The 22,748-nt window shown below is 40.7% G+C and overlaps 1 protein-coding gene across 5 annotated transcripts in view; it reads left to right on the top strand.

The window, feature by feature from the left end:
• disp1 (dispatched homolog 1 (Drosophila)) overlaps positions 1–22,748 on the top strand; it is a 166,995-nt gene that overhangs the window by 108,980 nt on the left and 35,267 nt on the right. For all 5 annotated transcript variants that reach the window (XM_049590637.1, XM_049590638.1, XM_049590639.1 and 2 more), the window contains one exon: positions 6,341–7,043. In XM_049590637.1, coding sequence (XP_049446594.1) covers positions 6,382–7,043 — 662 coding nt within the window. In that variant the 5' untranslated portion in view covers positions 6,341–6,381. The remainder of the gene's footprint in view (positions 1–6,340; positions 7,044–22,748) is intronic.

Here is a 22,748-nt window from a genome sequence, read left to right as displayed (position 1 = left end):
CTAAATATTAATTTGATGATGTAATGGTTTATTTATTTTTTGTTCAGTTTTGAACACATTCTCTGTTATTTGTTGACTTTGATACCGACAATGTTGAGAACTGACATATTGAAACTGTCAAGAATTTAGTTTTGTTAGTTTTTCTTGTAAACAATAAACAAAACAATATAATTTGTATTTGTTTGTATCTGTCTAATGCAGCCACACCTTTTGAAACACAAAAAAGATTTTTCCACAAATATTTCATGATAATATTTGAGATTGTGTAAAATTTTAAGGGTGTCCAAAAACTTTTTTCCACCACTGTATTTCCCAACTGAACAAAAAAATACAACCATGCAGCTTATAAATTAAAATTTCTCTCTTTCACCGAAGTAAGACCAGCTTAATGGCCTTGTCAACTAAAACACATTTCATTTGAACATGCCACAGACTAAATAACACTCACAATAAAACACGCCAAAGCCATCTTGGTTAGTTCACTATCCCAACAATCATCAATTCTGGTTTAGTCAAAATAACCCCTTAATTTACAGAGTTAGGTGTGCAAATATGTTTTCCTCTAGATTCTCTCTGTGCCATTGATGGATGTTTTAAGTCCTGTAACATTATCCCCACCACTCTCAGTCACCATCTTTCTCTGCTTAGCTGCCTGGTCCACCAGTAGAGACTGACCTCTGGTGGTACGTGCAGTGTACTATATCACCTCAGTACACCATCTCCATATCTGTTTAATAGAGAGGAGCATCTGTATTTTTGACAATACTAAAAGTCATTTTGGTATTTCTTACTTCCCTGGTATACCACAATCATTACTTTTACATGACATGAGAGAAGATTTATTGTGTAAGTCCAACTAAAACCGGACTTTTAAAATACATGTAAACATGTTAGACTGACTGAAATGGTATGAAATAGAATTTCTCAAAGTCAAGCTAACACAAAACACACTAATGCGATTGGGTGTTGAATTCCTCCTGCATGTATACAGTCAATCAGACCCGAAATGTCGAAAACATTAAATGCATAACAGAAGAAGAAGCTGATAACAACATGGCAAATCTACATCCAGAGCCGTGCATTTTTGGATGGATGAGGAGACACAGTTCATGCTGTGACAGCTGAAAGAGTTAAATATTTTAAAACACATGGATGGGAGGAAAACATGGAATGGTGATTGTTTGGTCTGTGACGTAAAAGGTCACCTGGAAAAAGGTCCAATACTAACAAGCTGAAAAGGGCATGTCGCCACCTATTGTAGTGGAGTCAGACAGACTTTGGTCAGTAAATTGATTCCCCCTTCGTGCTTATACACAGAGACAAGGACAGTAGTCCAATTAAATGGCCTAATCGAGCTATAACCGTAGCTCCAATTAACTGTGCATGTAAAAGTACTGAGTGACGTTGCTACTGCAAGAGTTTATATAACATAGACTACAGGGTTTTCCACACATTCAGATATTTGTAACGGCCCACAGTAATTAAAGCATCTGTCACCACATATTGATTTTTTTATTTTTAGAGCTGGACTGCTCATTAGGAGCACTGTTGGAATATATAAGCCATTTGATTATGCATTGCTCCACATGCCTGCAGGGCATACTCTGGGCACAAACGGAGCAGCAGAATGGCAGGTGCAGTGAAAATGAAATGTACATGTTTTCTGTCACTCACATTCTCATCCATCGATCTAATTCAATCAGCTCTGTTCGGATAGACTGATCAGTTATCCACCCCGCAACTCAAAACTCCATAAACTGCTGCTGAGGAAAAAAAGCAGAGTTCCACCGCCGTGTTCATGGATCTGAAAAAAACTCGAAATTTAGAGAGGGGACACAGACTGATACACAAGGACACACAGGCAGGAAAAATAAGTAAAATTAGCAAGTGGTTTTTGAGCATTAAAGCCTGAAAACATGTTCTAGAGGAAACCAGAAATACAAGTATAAACCTAAAAATGAGCAGAATAGGTCCCCTTTAAAGAAATGGACCCTTCTTATAGCGTCTTCTCACTCTCACCCTCTTTCTCTCTAAACCCTCACAGTACGATTATTTCATCCTGGCTCATGTTAGGTGTCTTTCCACCGTGGGGCTGCTGTAGTTTGGGCTCTGTTCCAACAGCACAGCCCACCTCGACCCTGCATTACCTGTGAAACATAACTCAACAGCTTTTGAAGTGTGTCAAGCATATCATGGCACAAAGCCACAGACACACTTTTTTTCCCTCCTCTCTCTTTACCCCTGCTTCGCTGAAACGGCCCACAGAATCACATTTTCACATCGTGGTCTCCTGTGAGTATTTTGTAATTTGAGCTGAAGCACATATAGGGGCTGAAACTGTAGCATAACGTGAACCTTCTGTTTTTTCTCATTCTGTTGGAACCATTTTTTAGCCTCCCAATGTAGGAGTGTCTCATGCTTTGTAATCTATACAAAAACCCAAGATTTATTCCTGCTGTTTTCATGCTCTGTAAATCAGATTGATCTGAAACGGCCTCTAGTTGATGTGACTGTTGTGACTCCAATAAGAAGACAGAAAATTAGTGCAGTTTGCCAAATATTTTAGCGGTGATTGAGTAAATCATCAAAAGACGCCTCCCTATCTAACTTTATAAGGCAGGCATCTGTTTTGTTTGTCCTTGTTTTCCTGGACAGCCTTGGCATGGCTTTCACTTACACGTTAATCATTTACCTGACCTCTTATTTTGGAAGCTTCTAAACTCTCAGATGCCAGTAAAATATGTTTTAAAAAAATAGGATTAAAAGCAGATGAGAAAAGGGGTTAAAATATTTTATCATCACCTAGCAGCTGCTGAACGTTACTCTGATCTTTGTTAAGCTTGGTCGGTAATGTGCATCATTTAGACTTGTGAGAACAGGCTTTTCATTACGGGTTAAACTCAGTTTGGTGCCAAAGTGGACACTGCACATCAAATATTAAACAGTCGCAAATGGCAGTTTAAAATGCCACTTTTGAGAAGGTAAGAAGGCCACTTTTTGTATAAATGTTTTTGCATCTGTAATGCAATTAGTGTGTTTCCTCAGTTTGCAGAACAACTTCATTACATTTTTTGCTGACTATATGCTTATACTGGAACACAGTTTTTAGCCCTCTCATTTTCCTCCTCCAGTCTCTGTCCGTCTCCTCACTCACTTGGCGCCGCTCATTCTGAATGGAAACAGCTCTCCTGCTCACTTTCTGAGGTCTTGTTGTTTGGGGTTTTTATGACATTGTCCAGTCTGAAAGAAGAGAGATTCCTGTTGTGGATTGAATTTCAGTTGTTTATTTTATTTAGGTACAAGATGAACAGATCACACATGCTCACAGCATCTTACCAGCATTTTATAAGTCATCATCTGTCCCTGTCCAGCTGGGCTCTCTGTGGGAATCTGATTGCTGGTCAGTTGAGGCCTTTTCCAAACTTTGTTCATCTCTCTTTCTTTCTCTGCTTGCTGTCACAGATTTCCTACCATCATTTTGAGGAACAAATGTGTAGATCCTCTCATATGAGATTTTTTGTTAATCAGTAGTCAGTATGGCGAAGCTGTGCGTTCAGTCTCTAAATTGATGCTCATTTGTTTCAAACAGTTCTGTCCCTGATAACTAACAGATACACAGCCGAAAAAAAGGATAATGTTTTATCAAATTTGTATTCATGTGTTTAATGGAATATTGCAGCAGTTTGGGAATATGCATTGCTGCTCTCTTAGTGACAGTTAGATGAGATCAATATCATGTCATCAAAAATATGAAGGTGGAGCTAAAAGACATATCTCAGCTCAGCATAAACACAGGAAACGGTCTGAAGGTAAAATAAAATCCACCTAACAATGCCTCTGAAGCTCATAACTTAACATGTTACATCTTGTTTACTTAATTGGTGCTAAGACCAAAATGTAAAGACTAGGGATGGGCAGCACAAGCAAAAACACTATTCGAAAATCATGGCAAGTATTCAACGATTTTTCGAATAATCGCCCATTTCGTCATCTACTCGCTTTCAAATGTCCGCCACAGACATTTACACAATGTCACGAATAAACATGGGTAAATGCATGAAAAAAAAGTCATCACATATCACCTCTGATAATGGTTTATTCATTTAAAAACACACTGTGCTCGTTTAGCACATTATTTCATGTCGTTTTTATCTGCTGGAGGGTCGCGTAGGGGGAGCGTAGCGCAACAAAAATAGAAGAGCCGCGTAAAATAGAGAGTTGTCGCGCAACAGACGGGGGTTGTCGCGCTGCTCCCGTTGCCAGTGGAGCCGCTGTAATTGATTAACAGAGGGGCGAGCTGCTAAGGGACTCGCGCAGCAGACGTGTCGCGCCGCTGAGCCCGGCCGTGTGGTCCCTCGCCGCCTCCTGCGTGCCTCGCTCTCAAATGACTGTGCATACTTGTAGACTTGTGATACGCAAGCTTTGCCTCACAGAGTTTGCACTGCACCTCATTTTCGTTTATTTTGTCGAAGTTGTTCCACACGGAACTTTCTGATGACTGTAGTAGTCTCTGCATGTTTCTCCTGTTTGTAGAAGAGCATCAAACTAGCTGGTAGCCCATCTCACACCGCTATAGCAATCCTATACTGCCCTCGTGTGGTTAGGAACTGATTTGCATGTCAAATAAAGGGGGGAAATAAGACGGCGAATAGTAATAGTTGCATTAAAAAAATCGATTTTTCAAAATGTGAAGGTGTGGTCTTTTAAAGACCATAACGGCCGAACTGAGTGATCTATGAAATGGGACGCTCTGGTCCGCGGAGGATTTCCACTTTGCGTCACCAGCTGTTCCTGCCCCCACCCGTTGATGCTCTTGTCACCTAGCAACCAGTTGCGCTTCATAAGAGAAGTTAGTAAGCCATAAGTTAGTTAATGAATCCAGAAATTGTTGTTTTATTTTTATATTTCATGACAGAGTTGAAGAGATACTTCACCGCCAGAAATAGTGGCGTGTGATGTATTTTGGCTGAGAGGACCATTTTTAGGTAAAGTAGACATGTTGAATTAAGATTGTTCATGTTACTATTACTGCTTCTACATTTAGTGAATAGAAAAACAGTGGTTGTGTTTAGGGATGGCACGTCCTTCAAAAATAACTCTACTGTCATTGGCACTTGGGATAGGTTGGTCTGCCAAGGTTTCCTCTGTTGCAACCTCCAAATTCAGGGAAAGAAGGCCTCATTTCTTGGCAGCATTTCAAGGAGCCTTTGACATGGGACAGCCTTGGTCATGCCGCTGTGATGCAACTGGTCTTCAAATGCAGCCTTCGAAGGCTGCAGCCTTGGAATTAAGACACAGCTAATTTCTTTTATAAAATAATCCAGCCCATAACTCCACATAACTTCTCATTTTTACACTGTGGTTTCGTATGGATCGAACAAACAAGGATTGTTTCACCTTCAGCTTCAGCTTTAGCTAAGCTAAGCTAAGCTAAGCTAAGCTAACAGTCTTCTGTAGCTTCATTTTGAATGGACAGACAGGAGATTAGTATTGAAAGTAGGGTTTGGCACTGTTTACATTTGAGCGGATACCAGTGCTGGTTCTGGTACCTGGAATTCAGTACTTGTGTTCAACAGTACCTTTGTTCAATATTTTACTTTTTTTGTAATACAAAAATGTAATTCTTGAATGAGCTGCAGGGTTGGCATAGTAGGCTATGTCTGTCTGCTTGTGTATGTGTTTGTGTGTCTGCTCCATCTAGCAGTGATCCAAGGATATCAATTAATAATATAAAAAAGAAAATATAAGAGATGCATAAACTATTGCAGCAGATTGCAGGTACAGCTGTAGTTTCCTGTCTAAAGTCGAGCATTTCGGTTCTGCAAGCCCTGTTGCTGGCCTTTGAGCTCCGTAACTGGCTTCCAGGCCTCCAGGCTTCCAGGCAGCTGGGTGATTTGGTGGCACTTCTGCTTCTTGTCTAAACCTAGTGTTCTCACCCAGATACATGGATTTAATGTGTAGCTGCAACTTGACTGGTTCACAGAGGGATACAACACCACAATTACAGTTCTAGTTTCTGAAATGTTAATCTGTGATGAGTTATAATTTAAATTAATGACAACATACTGCAGCTTTAAGTTTGAACACTTGCCTCTAAACAGAGCTCTACTTTTACAGCTTACATGACTTTTGCTTTTAGTCCAACAAGTGTGCAACAAGTCAAAATGTCTGTTACTGATTTGATCTGATTGAGGAATCTCTATTTATTCATTGATTTAGACACACAGCTCATATTGATCTATGATGAAAAATAACGACCTCACAGCTCACAAACCCCTGTAACCTACAGGTTGTGCTGTTAAACACAGCTCTCTTTTTCTGTTTTTCTCTTCTCTCTTAGAGGAGTGACAGTGTCTTTGCCAGGCTTACTGGGAGAGGACCATGGCCCTGAGCGATGCAAGTGGTGACCCTCTAGCCCTCAGCAACGGAGGGCACCATCCTCTCAGTGCCAACGGAAACACCAGCTCAACAGTTAGCAACGGCCAGGACCCTCTCAGAGCCGCTTCTAGTGGTGACTGCCTCACAGCAGATGGAGATGAAGATGTGACAGTGAAGGATGAGGCGTCCAAAGTTCAGCAGGGATCGCATGTGCTCCTGAGAACAAACAGACCAAGCCAAAATGGCGGCATCGTCAAACAGAATGGCTCCCTGAGGAACCTTCCCCCATCCTCCCCTGCCTCTTCCTCCCCGGCTGTCATAGACTCCCAGAGGCTGGCCAAACGCCACCTTTCCTCTACTCTTTCCCCGTCCTCGTCCTCCCCTTCTCTCCAGCCCCCGCCACTCTGCTGTCCGCACTGTCACTTCCACTCCACCCTGTGCTGTCCCTGTGGACAGCAGGAGTGTCCGCTCTTCCAGAATCCAGGCACAGGGCCTGGCTCCATTCCCCACCCTGGGACCACTTCATCCTGCCCGTGCTGCCTCTCTGCCTGCACATACTCTCACCCTCATCCCCATCCTCCTCACCCATCCTCCCCTCTCTGTCTCCAACACCACCATCACCAGCGCTGGCAGGAGCACCTCCAGAACCAGACACCTGGGATCAGGTAAGGGGGAGGAAGAACTTTGTGATGATGATTTTCTTTTTCCTAATAGTTTCGATCTCAGTTTCTTCTAAAGCATTACTCAGTATGTTTGTCAGACATACTGCGCCTTGGCTTACATTCTGGTATTTCCCTCATCTGAACTAATTCAGCTGAGTAGTAGTCTGACTCAACATCAGTGTGTGTTCAGCCTTGTCAGTGTGTTTTTTGGGGGTTATTTTGCGAGCATTTCAGTTCTCCCATCTTTACATACCCCCCTAGAGAATATATTCGGTTGCACCAAGCCTACAGATCTGTTGCTTGACTGTGTTTGCTTGCATGTGTGTGGATGATTGTGTATTCATTGACCCCAAACATATCCCTAGTTTGGGTGACAGAGGGACTCTCAGAGCCCTCCAGGCCCCCATAACTCCCTCCCTGTGCCCCCATGCTTAATAACATGTCACATCCATGTTAAGGGATCATGTTAGGCCTGGAATGCAGGAGGAGGTGGTTAAGGCTGTTAGGGACCATGATACATATGGACAGTATTTTGGAGAAATGCGGGAAGGTTATTTTACCAACAGTTTTCTCCAAATAGAGGCCTGTCATGATGATGCTGCAAATAATGGTTACTTGGATTACACCACCATGATGGAAGACAGACAGGACAGTGAATGAAAGTTTGCCGCTGTCACTCACCAAGGGAACTCGCTAATGAGCCTTTTATCTGTAGAAAACTTCTAAGATCTGTGACAAACAGCACCCCTTCATGCCCCAAGAAAAAATTCATAGGGGTGATGAGGTGGAGCCACTGAAAATCTTGGGGTGGCATCAAAACCAAAAGTCCTAACTGAATTTCAGGATTTCTACTATGTTGTTGTAGTAAATAGGCTAGTTGAAACTATGTCAGTATGAGAGTTAGGCATGGCATACTGGTATACTTTTCTTATTTAACAGTTAATGTGACTAATTATCTGATGTGCATAGACTAATATCGGTACAGTTAGCATGAGTTTTGAGTTTGGCAACAATCCTGTTTTAATGTGCTATGTATCTCTAACTATTAGGCAATTCATTGGTCTTCCAACAGGCTGGTTGTCCTTTTCCTTAAAAGACAAATAAACAGCTTTAATTTGAATAAGTATATTGATTGTAAGGAATATGGATGTAAATGATAGCTGTGAAAAGTTTTTCATGAGCTACGCATGTCGGTCTATAGGTTAATTTGCATCGACGTCGTAAATACGTCGCTTGAATGCAACACAGGCTCTGCTCCATTGACTGTGTGCACAGTGCCGTGCTGTGGATTTGGACCGGGCTCGGTTATAATTGTCTCACTTAGGTCGGATTCGGTCAGGAAAATGCAGCCCGAGCCCTAGTGTGCTCACCTGTGTGTGTGTGTGTGTGTGTGTGTGTGTGTGTGTGTGTGTGTGTGTGTGTGTGTGTGTGTGCACGCGCATGCACGTGTTTGTGTGTGTTAGTGGACGCACTGGGGCTGAACTCCGTGGTGTGTGTTACAGAGAGCAGAGAATTGTAAACGTGTGACCATGTAGAGACAGAGATGACATAAGATGATAAACATAAGGCTATTTAGTTTGTTTAATAAAAGGACAAGGTATAGACCTGTTCTATAGGAAAGGTAACCTTACATGACCTCTGTTGTGATCTGGTGCTATATAGAAAATAAAATTAAATAAAATTAACTTGACCTTCAAGGGGGGGCAGGGGGTGCCGTTGGTAGGGGAAACACTGATGTTTCAATAAATGTTAATGTTAATAAGTAATGTTTTGGTATTCATGTTTAAATTGCCTCATTAATCAAATAATGGAAAATAATCGATAATTGAAAAAAATTAATTGTTAGATTTGTTAATTAATCAAAAAAATAATCGCTAGATTAATCACTAGAAAAATAATCGTTTGGGACAGCCCTAGTTAATTTTTCTACTCTTAACTTTATTGCACTGCACACCAATAAGGTATGGTGGGAGATCGCTAGCTGCGCCTCTCATTTGGCAATTACCTTTGGGCCCCCAGGAAGTGCGCCGGGCTTTGAAGACAGTCCTCGTCATGGCCAAACATTGTGGTAACAAGGTCACATTATGCCCTGCGGCCCAAAAGGTATTTTTTCTGTTGGCTTACATTGGCTTAAGAGAGGTCTGTAAATCAGTGGATACATTTTTTTTTAGCGTCAAAACCCTCGCAAAATGAATCGTTTGGCTATCAAGACTTAATTGTCTCAGAGGGATCATCGGTGTCTATCTGATATTGGCTTTAAAATGAACTGTTAGAATAGGCCAACATATTTTTTTCTTATATTGCACAATGAATAAATATTAGATACACTGAAAAGTATTGTATTTTATGTCTCTGTCTGCTGGTGGGCCATCAAGATAAGAGAATGCATGTATAGTATGCATTTTTTTCTTATATTGCACAATGAATAAATATTACATACACTGAAAAGTATTGTATTTTATGTCTCTGTCTGCTGGTGGGCCATCAAGATAAGAGAATGCATGTATAGTATGATGTTAATTCCACTACAGAAAAGACTTAATAATCACTAAAATTAGGTGGGGAAAAAGTGGATATATCAATGTCTGTATCGGTTATCGGCCACATAAGTTGTTATACATCAGCATATTGGAAATCGGAGAAAAAATCGTGCATCCCTATAGTTTCAGTCCAGTAATTATTAAAGAGTCTAGAAGACCCACACAATTTGATAATTTTTATCCTCATTCAAGTTAACAGAGTGTTAAACTGGAACTAGCTGCTCAGCCGGTGTCTGTAGAGCGTCTGCTCTACAGGCCAAACAGTGAACAACTTTAATAGGAACGAGGCCCAGCTTTAAATCCTGCATCCATGATGGTGTGAAACAGCAGAGGCACTTTGTCAACCCGCTGAGTTAACGTTACTGTCAATAGCATCAAGCTAGCAAACAATGGTACATCCTCACGGTCGGACATAAAGTAATAACATTAACAAATAGCGGCGGGGCTTTTACTCACCACAACTGCAGAGGCTCCCAGCTTCATTTTAAACAATCTACATTATAGACTCTCCGTTATTTATTAATCCCTCTGGGTATATATTTACTTTTTATCCGCTCCGTTGTCTTTGTAAAGTTAACATATCGCACCGTCATTTCAAACTCAACAAATTCAAATTAAAAGCCCCTTATAACCTCGGCTGAGAGAATCCCTCCATTTTCTAAATAGGCTTTTATTCTGAAACATTTGTTAGAACTTCCTGTGGAAGATACACTAGCATGATAGTTTACTTATGGTGCTTCAAATGTAGCTCCTGCCATCTGCTGACGCTTTTGGAGTGAAAGTAATAAAAATAGGACAAGAATAACCCGATGACATCACACACACCGTGAAAGACAACCGGGGATAACTGGTGAGTACCAGCGTGTACCAGGCATAATGCAAGTCCTGAGTCTGAAATATGTCTGTCAGTGAGTCCTACTCCACCTATTTAGACTCCACCATAGACAACGGCAGCATTTCTCCGACCACGTAGCGAGCCACAAGCTCCGTGGCTTCTTTCAGACTGATAGGTTTAACATTATCTCCATTATTAGAACCAAACGACAGCCATTGCTGTTTCGGAGCTGAAGGACCAGCGTTCTAAAAGTAATGGAAGTAATTGATGTCTTGTTTGAAAATGTACTTAAGTATTTGATTACTCAAACAGCAAACTAACGCGTAAGGTTACTCGTTACTGCAAAAAGTAATTAAAGTATACCCAACTCTGGTCCTGACCGAACCATGTTGCTATGGAACCCTCTGGTCTCCCCACATGTCACAAACCTCTTTAAGTATTGTTAACTTCACTGTTAGCTCTCATACCAGTGTCAGCATGGCTAGTGGTGGTGGGTAACCTTATCAGCGGTTATCACAGTAGGAGCAGTGCCGCAAGCCAGCTCCCACCAGGTCGTGCTCTGTGCAGGGCGGCCAAGGCTAAAGTTAGCTAACCAGTGGAGACCGCAGGGTGAGCAGTAGACTAACCAAAACTGACATCTCTGTTAAGAAACAAAACGCACAACACAAAGAGGGGAGACTCATGGGTACCCATCGCACCCATTTTCATTCAGATATCTTGAGGTGAGAGCTCAAGATACTTGCCTCCCCAAAACTTAACCAAACCTTATTTAGCCCGATTCCCAACAAGTTAGCATGATACTGTTTGTACCAATGGATGCCCAAGGTTTCACAACATACCACACCCCACGAGCTTGAAAAATGAGCGCCTGTAATGTTGCCCTCCAATTTTTCATACGGGAGGGCCAGCAATCGTATCGGTGTGGCCATGGCTGATAGTAGCTCAGCCTTTGGCCCATAGTTAACATCCTCTGCAGGACGCTGGTGTTTAAAAGTCATTTCATAGAAATATTGGTGCTTATTTGTGTCCTGCTTTCAGTAGTATTTTAGTCTTACATGGCTCGTGTTTGCTAGACCCTCCTGGCTGTTGGGATACAAACAACCAAAGCAAAGTTTATCCACAACTTGAGGGAGGAAACTTCTTTTTTTTTCTTTTTTAATTAATGAAACCTGCATGCATACTCATGGTGCCCATGCCTTTGCCAGTTAAAGCAGAATGTTAGCATTGAACTCATTTGTTGGCAGACTCCTTTTTCTTTCCTCCAGTGATCCATATTTAGTGAGTTGGTTCTTCCCTTTTACACCAAACCACAGGCCCTTCCACCACATTTGAAACTGGAGCCATTTAATGCCTTGCATAATCATTTGCATAATCCTATATTTACCATCTCCACAGAGAAATGGAGGCAGGAGGTGAAAACTTTGCACAAGTAATTATTTACTCATGTCAGCTCCTTTTTATGGTTGCAGCTCGTTGTGGGGAATCTAATTTCAATGAGACTTAATTTCTTCTTACTTCTCAACATGGAATTTTCCTAAGTGAAATGAAGTTGGATCTCCCCTCATAATTTTCATTAGAAAGAGGGACGTTGTAGGTGGTGTTGAAAGCTGAGGTTTGTGTAGCCACGGTGGGAATGTACACCAAACCTGGTGTGCTCAAATTAAACCCTGGGTGGGCACAGAGAGGCAAAACAGGATTGTGTTGCAGGCATTTAGATGGGTTCAACGACACCCCCTCTTCTGCTCTCCATTACCTTTTATTTTTGTTTTGGTTTTTTTTTCTCAGATTTTCTCCCACTCTATTAACACTCTGTTTAGTTCTTAATTTCCCTCTCTCTGTCCCTCCCTCCTCCATCTCTTGTTCCACTGCAGAATGGGGAGCAGATGTGGTGTGGGACATTTGCGTCCCTAATGTTGAACCACTCTCTTATTTACCAAACAGGTCCCTCTTGTTCAGCGATGACAGGTTTGAATTACAGGGCCTGGGTTTGCTCCAAGACTGCATCCCCAACTCCCCCCTTTCTTTCCTGTAAAGTTGTGTTTTGTGTGTGTGTGTGTGTGTGTGTGTGTGTGTGAGTGAGATGGTGAGATTAGACATAGGAAGCAATATAACTGTCTCAGTTGTGTAGTTTTGCCTTGAACCCAGACATTAACAAAAACCGTCAGTCTTTCACCCCTGTCCTGTGGGCTGCTGGAGTTTGCTGGTAGTTAAATATAAGTTACACACACACAGACATAAACCAAAAATACTGTATATTCCTAATATCCCTGATAATCTAAGGGTCTGGAGCCAGACAAGATGGTGTCAGATATCAGTTTGATCTGCCTCAGGGCTGTGATCTGCCAGATTAGCCGAGGGATTACATCTGTGATCACAGCACACTTACATCTCACACACACCCTCTCTCTCTCACACACACACTGATAAGTCGTAACTTTAGCTCTTTGGGGAGACCTTTTTTATGTGCGTTTCACAACAGGGGATTTTTATGCCCCTGTTCTCAGCTTCGCAAAACATTAATCCATTTACCAAGATTAGCCCCTGCTTAGTTTCCTAATGTTTCTATTTTGAGAATGATCAAAAGCCTTTGGGGCTTTCTCCATATATGACATAAACCAAATCTTTGGATGAGGTGAGGCACAACTCAGCAGTTTCTGTAAGCGGGAAAAAAACAGCTCCAGACATCCATGGTTTATCTGTGTCTTTTTTCACTCTGGGTCTGTTAGAAATATTAAGACCATGTCTGTGTCTCCGCTGTAAGATTATCTCTCACTGCCATTTTATGTGTATTATTTAAGATGGGACGGAAACAGTGTGTCCTTGGGATATCAGCTGTTTGGCCTGGCTCAGCTCAGTGTGTGCCAGCAGGTTTAAAGGCTTCAGGTGAAAGCCTTTAAGCCACAGCGCTGGAGAGACATTGGACCCCATATCCCCTGTGCTGTGGCTGGTGCTATGAGAAGCTGTATCAACTAATGTGTGTTAGGTTTTATTGTTTGTCTTCTTTTGTCTTTCTGTTTTACACTTGAGTATGCTAGAGGAATACTTAACTCACCACACACACAAAATGACCATTTGTATATTATTGGGGATGTCAGTTTTGTTTAGTTTTGCTTTCAGTAGGCCGACACCCATTAATCACAAACTAGCAGCTGCATTAAAAAAAAAAAAAGAAAAAAAGAACTAAAATACAAGAGGCCTTTCCTTTTGGTCCAGTGCTCCAGAGACTCGTGAGCCTTAGCGCTGCGTTTCAAAGCGCTATTGAATTAGAGGTGATGAAATTTTAACGTTTTGGGTCATTGTCTCGCCTTTTATTTTAATTTCTGTTGGCTTTGCTGACAGACAGTTAACCAAGTCAACATATGGAACATGCCCACTGCCCAGCCTCCGGTCTCAACTCTCTTGGCCGCTCTGCACTGCGCACCACCTGGGTCGGGAAGGAGCTAACATTAGTAAGCTAGGGGTGCTGCTCATTCTGCGATTACAGCCAGTAGGGATATTGTCAAGGTCCTGAAAATTTCCGGTGAGCTTAATCACCATTGTGAATAACAAGCTAGGCTACTTGCTGTGTGCCATATTGTTTGTCATTTCCAGTAAATATCACAATATAAAATGTGTGTTAACTGTTTTAAAATGTAAAGCTACAAATGTAGGAAGATAGCAAGTAGGCTACTCACCCATCCTTTAAGTGGTTATGTCTTCAGACTGATCTGGAGCAGACAGCTGATAGGCCTACGTGGTTTTTCAATAACATGATGTGACAGAAGTCCATATTTAATGCATTTAATGTAGACAGAAAGCTCTGATGTTAAGTGATTCTACACGAGAAGTATGTCAGAGAGAAAATAAGCCCAGCACAGATTATGTGTAGCTTCGGGGCACCTGAGGTTCAACTAACCTGCTTCTACCTGCACCGGTGACCCTGCAACAGCCACAAAACAGCTTACTGACACTCAACCATCTGGGGTCACGTTGAGTATTTAACCTTTCCCCGCTCCTGCTCTGCTCTCCACCAGCTAAATGTTTCTGCCGTCTTCACCAATGCCTCTCGCAACAGCTCTCGTTGTTTATGGCAACCATGCCGTATCAGATAGCAAGAATTCCTGTCTCTCACTCCCTCTGATGCTGTCTCAGGAAAGGTCAGCTTTTATTATCTTGAGCAAGTTTGAATTTTGTAGTATTTGTAGGTGCCAGGTGGTTTGGTTGCTATGACGCATGGGAAAAACTGTACAAAAACATGACAACTCCAAAGTGCGGAGCAGTTCACCATGTATTATTTTGCAACTTCTTATCAGTTGGATGGGTCCGAACATTTTTTGGAGGATAATGTGTGTCTGCACAGTGTTCAGTTGTCTGAGCTTCATTAGCAGTGCACTGCCTTTGTTGTCATTTGATTGCTGAAATATAAAATGCCAGATTTTTCTTTGTCTTTCATTCTTACTTTTTGCCTTAACTGCTTTCTTTTATCTCCGTCTGTCTCATGCTCTCTGTCAGACAGCTGCAAGCCTCAACCAGTGAGGGTTTGTCTGAAAGTGATCTGTGTGCTCTGTATTTCAGGGTGTCAGCTTGACAAGGCTTTACACATTATCAGGAATAACAACTGTTTGCGAGGCCTTTGGGTCGGGCATGCTGGAAGGTTTCTCAGTCGTCTGAACCAAAGATGGCTGGTTGATGCTTTTATGATCTGTGCTGTGTCTCAGAACATTTCCTCCTGGATGAAGACCTGCTGTGAAAGCTGTATGGTCTCAACATTAGTAATTTGTAGAAAATCTCCATAACAAAGGAACTATATTTGGAAGAATGGGAATGACAGTCATTTTTAAAGATCTTAAGACTGAATAACTGTTTGATTTCAAGGTCACGATTCGATTCAACTTTCAATTTAAACTTTTTTCTTCCAGCACTGAAGGCTGTGCTATTGGTAGACTGTCAAGTCTTGATTTGTAAAGATAAACACATTGGTTTATGGCCTGACAGCTGTCATGTACATTTTCTAATTCCTATGTTGATAAAAAAAAAAAAAAAGATTTCCACACACTGGTGTCTATGCAGTGTTTCACTTTATTTGTTAAGCTTTCGGTCTAGTAATTCCTATGTTAAAGGCTACATGGTACCAATTGTGATACCACTGCCATGGTTTTTTGTAATGTACCACACTAATGCCACAAGGTCCACTTTAAATAACATATTTAAAATATGATAACTTATCCCAGATCCTTGTTTCAATTTTACCTCAGTAGCTCTTACAAACTGTTTTTCTGACAATGACACATTCATTGTTAACATAACATGCAGGTAGGGATGCACCAATTTATCGGCCTCACTTGGGTATCAACCAGTATTCTCCTTCTTGACTGCCATTGGTCTATCAGCAGATGACATTCACTGAGAGCAGTGGCCAAGGCTAAAAAGCAGGGCTCCAGACTAACAGTGTCCCTGGGACAATAGAAAATGTCTGTTGGACAAACAGAGATCCTTCCCAAGACGTGTTCCGGACAAAATGATGCAGTAAACTCACTATCAGTGCGTCAGAGGATGCACCCTTTTGTGTCCCTGATAATGCTATGCTGTGAACACAACATATTGAAATCAGCAGGAGGAGAGCTAGTTAGCTGTTAGCATCCGATGAATTATTATTCTCCAATTATTCTCCAACCTCTGGATGACGGTCAGTAAATGAAATGCTGAAGATTAGATCGTGCAGCAATAATATGCATGGTTGATGTCATTAGGGATAGGCACACATTTCCCACCTAATGCTATAATACCAAAAATAAAATGATCACAATACTAAGGTATTTGGAAAACTAGAAAAATGCAACAGTGCAGCAGTGATGACTTGGGTCAGTCTCAATCTTCTATCAACACAGTGATTACACCAACAGTGACAACACTTTCACAGTCAGCAGTTCATTTAATTTCCACTGGGGGTCCACACCTTGCAGGCTCACAGAAGGGTGTGTCTGTGACAACCAATCACATCTGTTAAAAGAATCACACCTAGCAACAGGGTCAACCACATCTCCTCACTAAGGTAAAAGTTTATGTCCCTTCCTTGCTCTGAGCTGCTCTTAGAACTTTCCTAAATCACTCCTAAGCTAGGACTCCTTGCTCTAAGTTTTTAGGTTAAGTTAGAAGCTTTCTGAAAATTATCTCAGAATGTTTTTGAATACAGCCCTTGGTATATTACTCTTCCCTGACAGTCTACATGGTTCTTTGGTTTCTGACACTGTATTTTTGTTGGTTCCAATATGTTGTCAGGAAATGCATGTTTACAGCTGTCAATAAGACTTTGTGAGACAGGGCCTACAGGGAGGCAAAATTGCAAAAATACCAATTCCTACATATCATTGCTATAACCACAGACTGCAAAATAATGGATGTAGCTACCATGATTCGACCCATTGGTTTGTGAACTCCCATTGTGAAGCCTCAAGTTTGGCATTTCAGCTTTTGCCATCTTGGCTTTTTGGAACAGATGTGACCATATTTGGGTAAGATAGTGGAGCAGTGGAGGAGCGAGGGGTTGATCTGACTGAGAAGCCAAGGATGCTGTTGGCAGACACCCTGTCACTCAAAGCGGCCCGCTCTTATTTATGCATAGCCTTAAGCCTAATAAAATGAAAACAGGTGAGTCATATAAAAATTCATTCCCTGGGGCGTCGGTAGCATAGTGGATAGTGCCGACGCCCCATGTACGGTGGCATTGCTTCGCTGCAGCGGGTGCGGTTTCGAATCTGGCTCGCAGCCCTTTGCTGCATGTCAGTCCTCACTCTCTCTCTGTCTCCCCATTTCATGCTCTGTCCTGCCATTAAAGGCAAAAAGCCCACAAAAATAATCTTTAAAAAAAAAAAAAAAATTAGTTCCCTGTACAGTTGTGTTGAATGTTGAAAACATCTATAGAAATCAAAAGTATGTTTTGTACTACATGGAAGTCTGTGGGGATTGCATCGTTCTTGGGGCCAGCCTCAAGTGGACATTAGAGGAACTGCAGTTTGACGCTTCCATGTTAGCTTCAGTTTTCAGCCCTGTAGGTTGCCACTTGGTTATAATGTGTCATGCACTGGTTAGTGATTCGTTTTTGTTACTGGCATGTCTTTCCCTTACTCCATACTTAAAGTCCCATGTAGAGAGACAGCTTTTATTTCATGATCCATCTTTGAGTTTGTGTGCACAGAGGACTGTCACTGAGTAACATCAGCTCAGCTCACATTCTGAGTTCTGTGGTCTGTGGTACCATGGCAAAAACCAAACAGATTTTATTTACAATATAGTGAGCAAAAGATTACTCCATAGCACTCTTAGTGGTCAAAAAGTCCAAACCAGGGTAGCTTTAACTGCCAGGTTTTGTCTGGTGGGAGAAAAGGGGCTGGTTGTTGGTGGTGATGTGATGTCAGGTGAAGCAGCCGGCTGCTGTGAGCGTTACCTGAGGCAGGTCAAGAGAGATAATCAGAACACTGAGGGAGGGAGAGTGAACCAGATGCTTCAGAGTGTGACACTTCTCAGTGTTTAGATATTTAACACACGTTTCTGCCTTTTTTTCTCTTTAAGGTTGTCTCTCTTTACCCAACTGCTTTTCCTGAAGCCTTCTGCTCTCTTCATCTCCACCTGTTTCCCTGCTTTCTGTCTTACTTGCAGCCAGTTTCATTTCTCTCTGTACCCCCCCTTGCAGTCTTAAGTATAGTTTCTGAGTATGAAGCAAAACCCATAAAGATAGCCATCCCAGATCAAAGGCCCATGCTGTCCCATAAAGCAGGATCAAAGCCTGATGTGAGAACGACATTGTCATAACTTCTCATAAGCTGGCTGAGCAGCTAGCCAGGCCTCAACTGGATAAAGATGGCTTGCTGCTGCTGGCTGGTTAAGATTATCATAACACTTTGAAGGGGATAAACTATTACATGTGTCCAGACTGTGGCAAAATGTATTTGTAGAGCTGTGGAGCTTTATTTTCTTTGATCTGTTTGGGCTGTATTTTATAGACCAGCTAAATGAGTGCTTTACTGACTGGCTGTACTGAGTTATAATTAGTGGACATCGTCATCAACAACAGTCAGTTTCTAACACAACCATTAAATTTTCAGGCTGTATGCATAAAAGGAGCCTCAAGACACTGGCTGAAACTGTAGCAGTCACACAACCAAAATGTTTTAGTTGATGCACAAAATAACTTTGCCACTCTAAAAATAAAACCCTGCTCTGTCTCAAGGAGAGGTGAGGCTCAGTGCATTTGTCACAAGTGGGAACTGTTTGTCATCGTGGTTGCAGCAGATACAGATCAAATCTGTAGTGGTAATTTTAAAAAAAAAAAAAAAGTGTACGGATAAGACTATAATAACTTAACCACCTCCACCACATGTAAATCAATTAGGGAGTGCAACATCAGTGCAGTTATGGAGCTACATTAGGGTCAAAAGTTTTGTACTTGAAAAAATAAAATTTAAAACTGAAAATTCATGTATTGATCTTGAATTTTGAAAAATACAACAATGTATTCGAAATAAAAATGAGTGTATGAAACATTTTTTCAGGTTAAATATAATTTCAAAATCAACACATGAATTCTCAGTTTCAAATTTTATTTTTTCAAGTACAAAACTTTTGACCCTAATGTACCTCCTGCAGTCTGTCAGTGAATTAGCAGTTATCGAAATGTTGGTGTGGGAATCCCCAGATGTTTTTGAGAGTCTTGGTGGGTGTAAAAAAGATTTATCTATGTGTTTATTTTGCTTTGGTCTGAGTACAATCAGTATAAAATGTGCTGACGAGAAACATATGATGCATACTTAGTTGTTTTGCTCATAGATAAAAGTCTGAAAACGGAAAAGAGTGCTCTCAACATTTTAAGATTCTACTTAAACAAAACAATGAATGGAATTTGATCAAATTCAGTTACCAAAGGTATGCTTAATGTTGGATATGTACTGTCAACACTGAAATTACTTTCTCTCCCTGGTTGTAAGAGTTATTACTTTCTTGGATGCAAAATAAATACTAGTGCAACTCAGTTTATTTTTATTGCTAATATATGTATTGATTACATTCTCAGTAAATTTATTTAGTCCATAAAATGTAAGTAAAGAGAAGTAAAAAATGAGCATCACAAATATCTCAGACAAACTCAATTAGATTATGTGAACAATGGTCTAAAACTCAAAGATGTTGTGTTTATTACCATAGAGGACTCCATAATTTATGGACTGTAAAAAAAAAAATTTAAATTAAATTGGATAATTGTGTAAGCTCTACTTTACCTATGTTTACTGCATGTTTGTTCCCATATTAGACTATAATTTGATTGGCCTTTCAAACAAAGAGAGGAGTTAATTATTCCCCTACATAACCATAGACTGTACAAAATAATAAACGTAGCCACTGTGACATCACCCACTGATTTGTGGACCCCCATTTTGAAGCCTTGAGTTTAGCATTTTGGCCACCGTCATCTTGGATTTTTGGAGCCAAAAGTGACCATATTTGGATGAGAGGGTGGAAATAATTGTAATGCTACTGCTAGTTTGGTTATTATGGTGTATTGACAGCTATGGTTGATTGTGATCATGCTAATGCTAGTTTCTGCTAGTTGAAAAACAGGCTTAAAACCATAAAAACAAAATCTACTTAGTGGAAAAACTGAATGAATGACTGAATGACTTACATGGTCTGTAGTAGTACAAAATGCTGAACAAGACTTTTTTTCAGTGATCAAATGTTACAGTTAACTTTAATGAACTGAACAAAAAACACTGAAATAGAGACAGCTATAGATGCCTATACACTGTGAAAGTTTGAGTTACACCATGGTTACCCTTACAATTGTTTCGATACTGAAAACAGTATGGGATATGCCTCTGATACTGCCTAAAAATGCCCGACTACGCTGGTCTCAGCACCAATCCAGTACCATGTAATTTATTAGTAACGTAAATGTAGTTGAACACCTTAAAATGATGATTTTCCCAGAAATCAGTTTTTCTGTACTGGTTTAAAACAGTAGACTACACAGCAAGTTGTGCTAGCCACTGGCAAGTACTGTTTAGATTTGTGCAAACAAATTGATTGCAGTCAGTAGTTAAACATTAGCCATAAGCAAAATAACATCAGTATTGGCAGTATTTTACAATGGAAAGTTCCACCAGTAAAAAGGCAAAATGTACAGTATGCAAGGCTTTAGTTTTAGGGTTAGAAGTATGCCTGTTATAGCGATTTCTAGCAAGCCCTTGTTTTTTTGAGGCACTTTAATGCGTCAACTGACTTGGCATCTTGGGAACTTTTAATTAAAGGTGTGCTCAAGTGAGTGTGCTGTGTGGAAGACGCCACAGGATTACAGTCTTTAACCGCCATGTGTTTGGTTAGTCTTGGTTAGTTTATTGTTTGATGAATTCATTAATTACCCCTTTGATTTAAACTTTCTGTTTTGTAGAGGACTGTTAATTTTGGGGACTGTTTGTTCAGGGTTTTTTGATTTCTTTTTGACATGACAGTCCAGACAATCCGTTTATAGCGTCAACCTGCAACTCTCCATACATCCTGCAAATCAGTCAACTCTTAAACCACCCAAAGCACCCTGGATTATCAAACAGCGAGTAAAAAAACACCAAAGACAGCGAGTTGATAATAACTCCTGTTGTGGTGTCTGTGGGTGGCTATTTTGAACTTATGTAGAAGCCACAATAATACACCTGTTAATTTTTTTCCTTTTTTTAACAGAATGGTATAGAATCAAAACTTGGCGCTGACTGATGTGCAAGTATCGAAATTGGAACATCTATAGTTACGTTACCTAGCCAACGTTGTCAGTATGTTAGCGACTTGTCATCAAATGGCACCCACATGTCACTCAAAACAGCAACGCTCTTAATTCTGCATAACTATAACCTTAATAAAATGTAAAAGAGTTAGTTATATAAAAATTTACCCCACATACAGTTGTTTGTCATGAAAGGGGAAATAAGTGATAGAAACCACAACTGTTTTTTGTACCAGGTTGTAAGCATGTTTATTTCTGCTGTAAAGTTAAGCATTTTAACATGAGGATCTATGGGGACTGACTCATTTATGGAGCCAGCCTCAAGTGGCCATTTGAGGAACTCTAGTGGATTAATGTTTTAAGGGGAAAATTAAGTTCAGCCAAAGTTTAGCTTATGCCCTCTTAAAAACTGTTCGACACCCAATATTTACTTCAGACTTCTTTTGGACTTTACTGTAATGTACCTGAAGGATATGCAGCATGATATGATTTTTGATTTGTAAGTCAAACTTTGGTTTTACAGTGAATTGATGTTCTTTCTTAATAAAATTCAGACAACATGCACTGGGTTTTATTTCTTTACATTTACATTAATGTTTGATTGAAACAGAACCAGGCAACAGCCTTTAACGGTAAACAACAAGTTTCTTATGAACCACGTTTTTCTGTTTCCTCTCCTGCACTTTGTGAACCTCCACTTGGAATTTTCCAGACCCCCCCACCCCCAGCACTCTCCCTTCCTATCACACACAAACACACACCAACACACACACACAGTGTCTCTGTGAGGGAGTAGGGAGGACAGGTTTTGACTCAGCCATCATCATTAAGGCTCCTGGCCTCAGGGCCTCAACTGGAGCCAGGTCTCCAGAAGTCATCTGGGTCAAAATGGCATCATCTTCATTCCATTCTTTAAGATACGCTTGACCTTCCTTCAAATTGCAATTGATAAATGAGGCTCCTGCAACTGTCAGTTACAAGGTGTCTTTATGTCACCTGACAATTTTTTCTTTTTCTACATTTTCTACCATGAATGAGTTTAACAACAATCAGAGTGAAGCTACAGGCCAGAGTCAACAGTGGAATCTAGGAATTAGGTATAGGTGGGATTTTAATGACACTGCAATTATTATTTAAACTAGTTTCAGGGTTCCCACGGTCATGGAAAACCTAGAAAAATCATGAGACTTCACAATCACATTTTTCAGGCCTGGAAAAGTCATGCAGTTAGTAAAAATCATTGAAAGTTTTGGGAAAAAGTCATGGAATTTTGTTGTGTGTGATGAAAATGTTACAGTAATCTTCCATGAAAAACCTTCCACATAATGAAATAATCCAGCATTTTTTTTTTTTTGACATAACATAGCTCAAATATTCATCCATGTGTGACAAGGTTCCCTTTGCCATCACGTACGTTTCTTCATTTTCTCCTCATGTTCTGTCTCTCCCCTCATGTATGTCTGAGATAATGTTTGAAAAACAGCTGGCAAATAGGGCAGTTTATGAACATGGTATCCCAAGAACGCCTCGAGGTAATTGCTTTAAATTTTACACAAATGTTCACTTGGACTCAACAATGAAGTAAT

This window comes from Epinephelus fuscoguttatus, linkage group LG11 (genome assembly GCF_011397635.1).
Source record: "Epinephelus fuscoguttatus linkage group LG11, E.fuscoguttatus.final_Chr_v1".
In the NCBI taxonomy this organism is placed as follows: Eukaryota; Metazoa; Chordata; class Actinopteri; order Perciformes; family Serranidae; genus Epinephelus; species Epinephelus fuscoguttatus.
The sequence above is the reverse complement of the archived record's forward strand: the minus strand, read 5'-3'. Positions and strand labels throughout refer to the sequence as shown.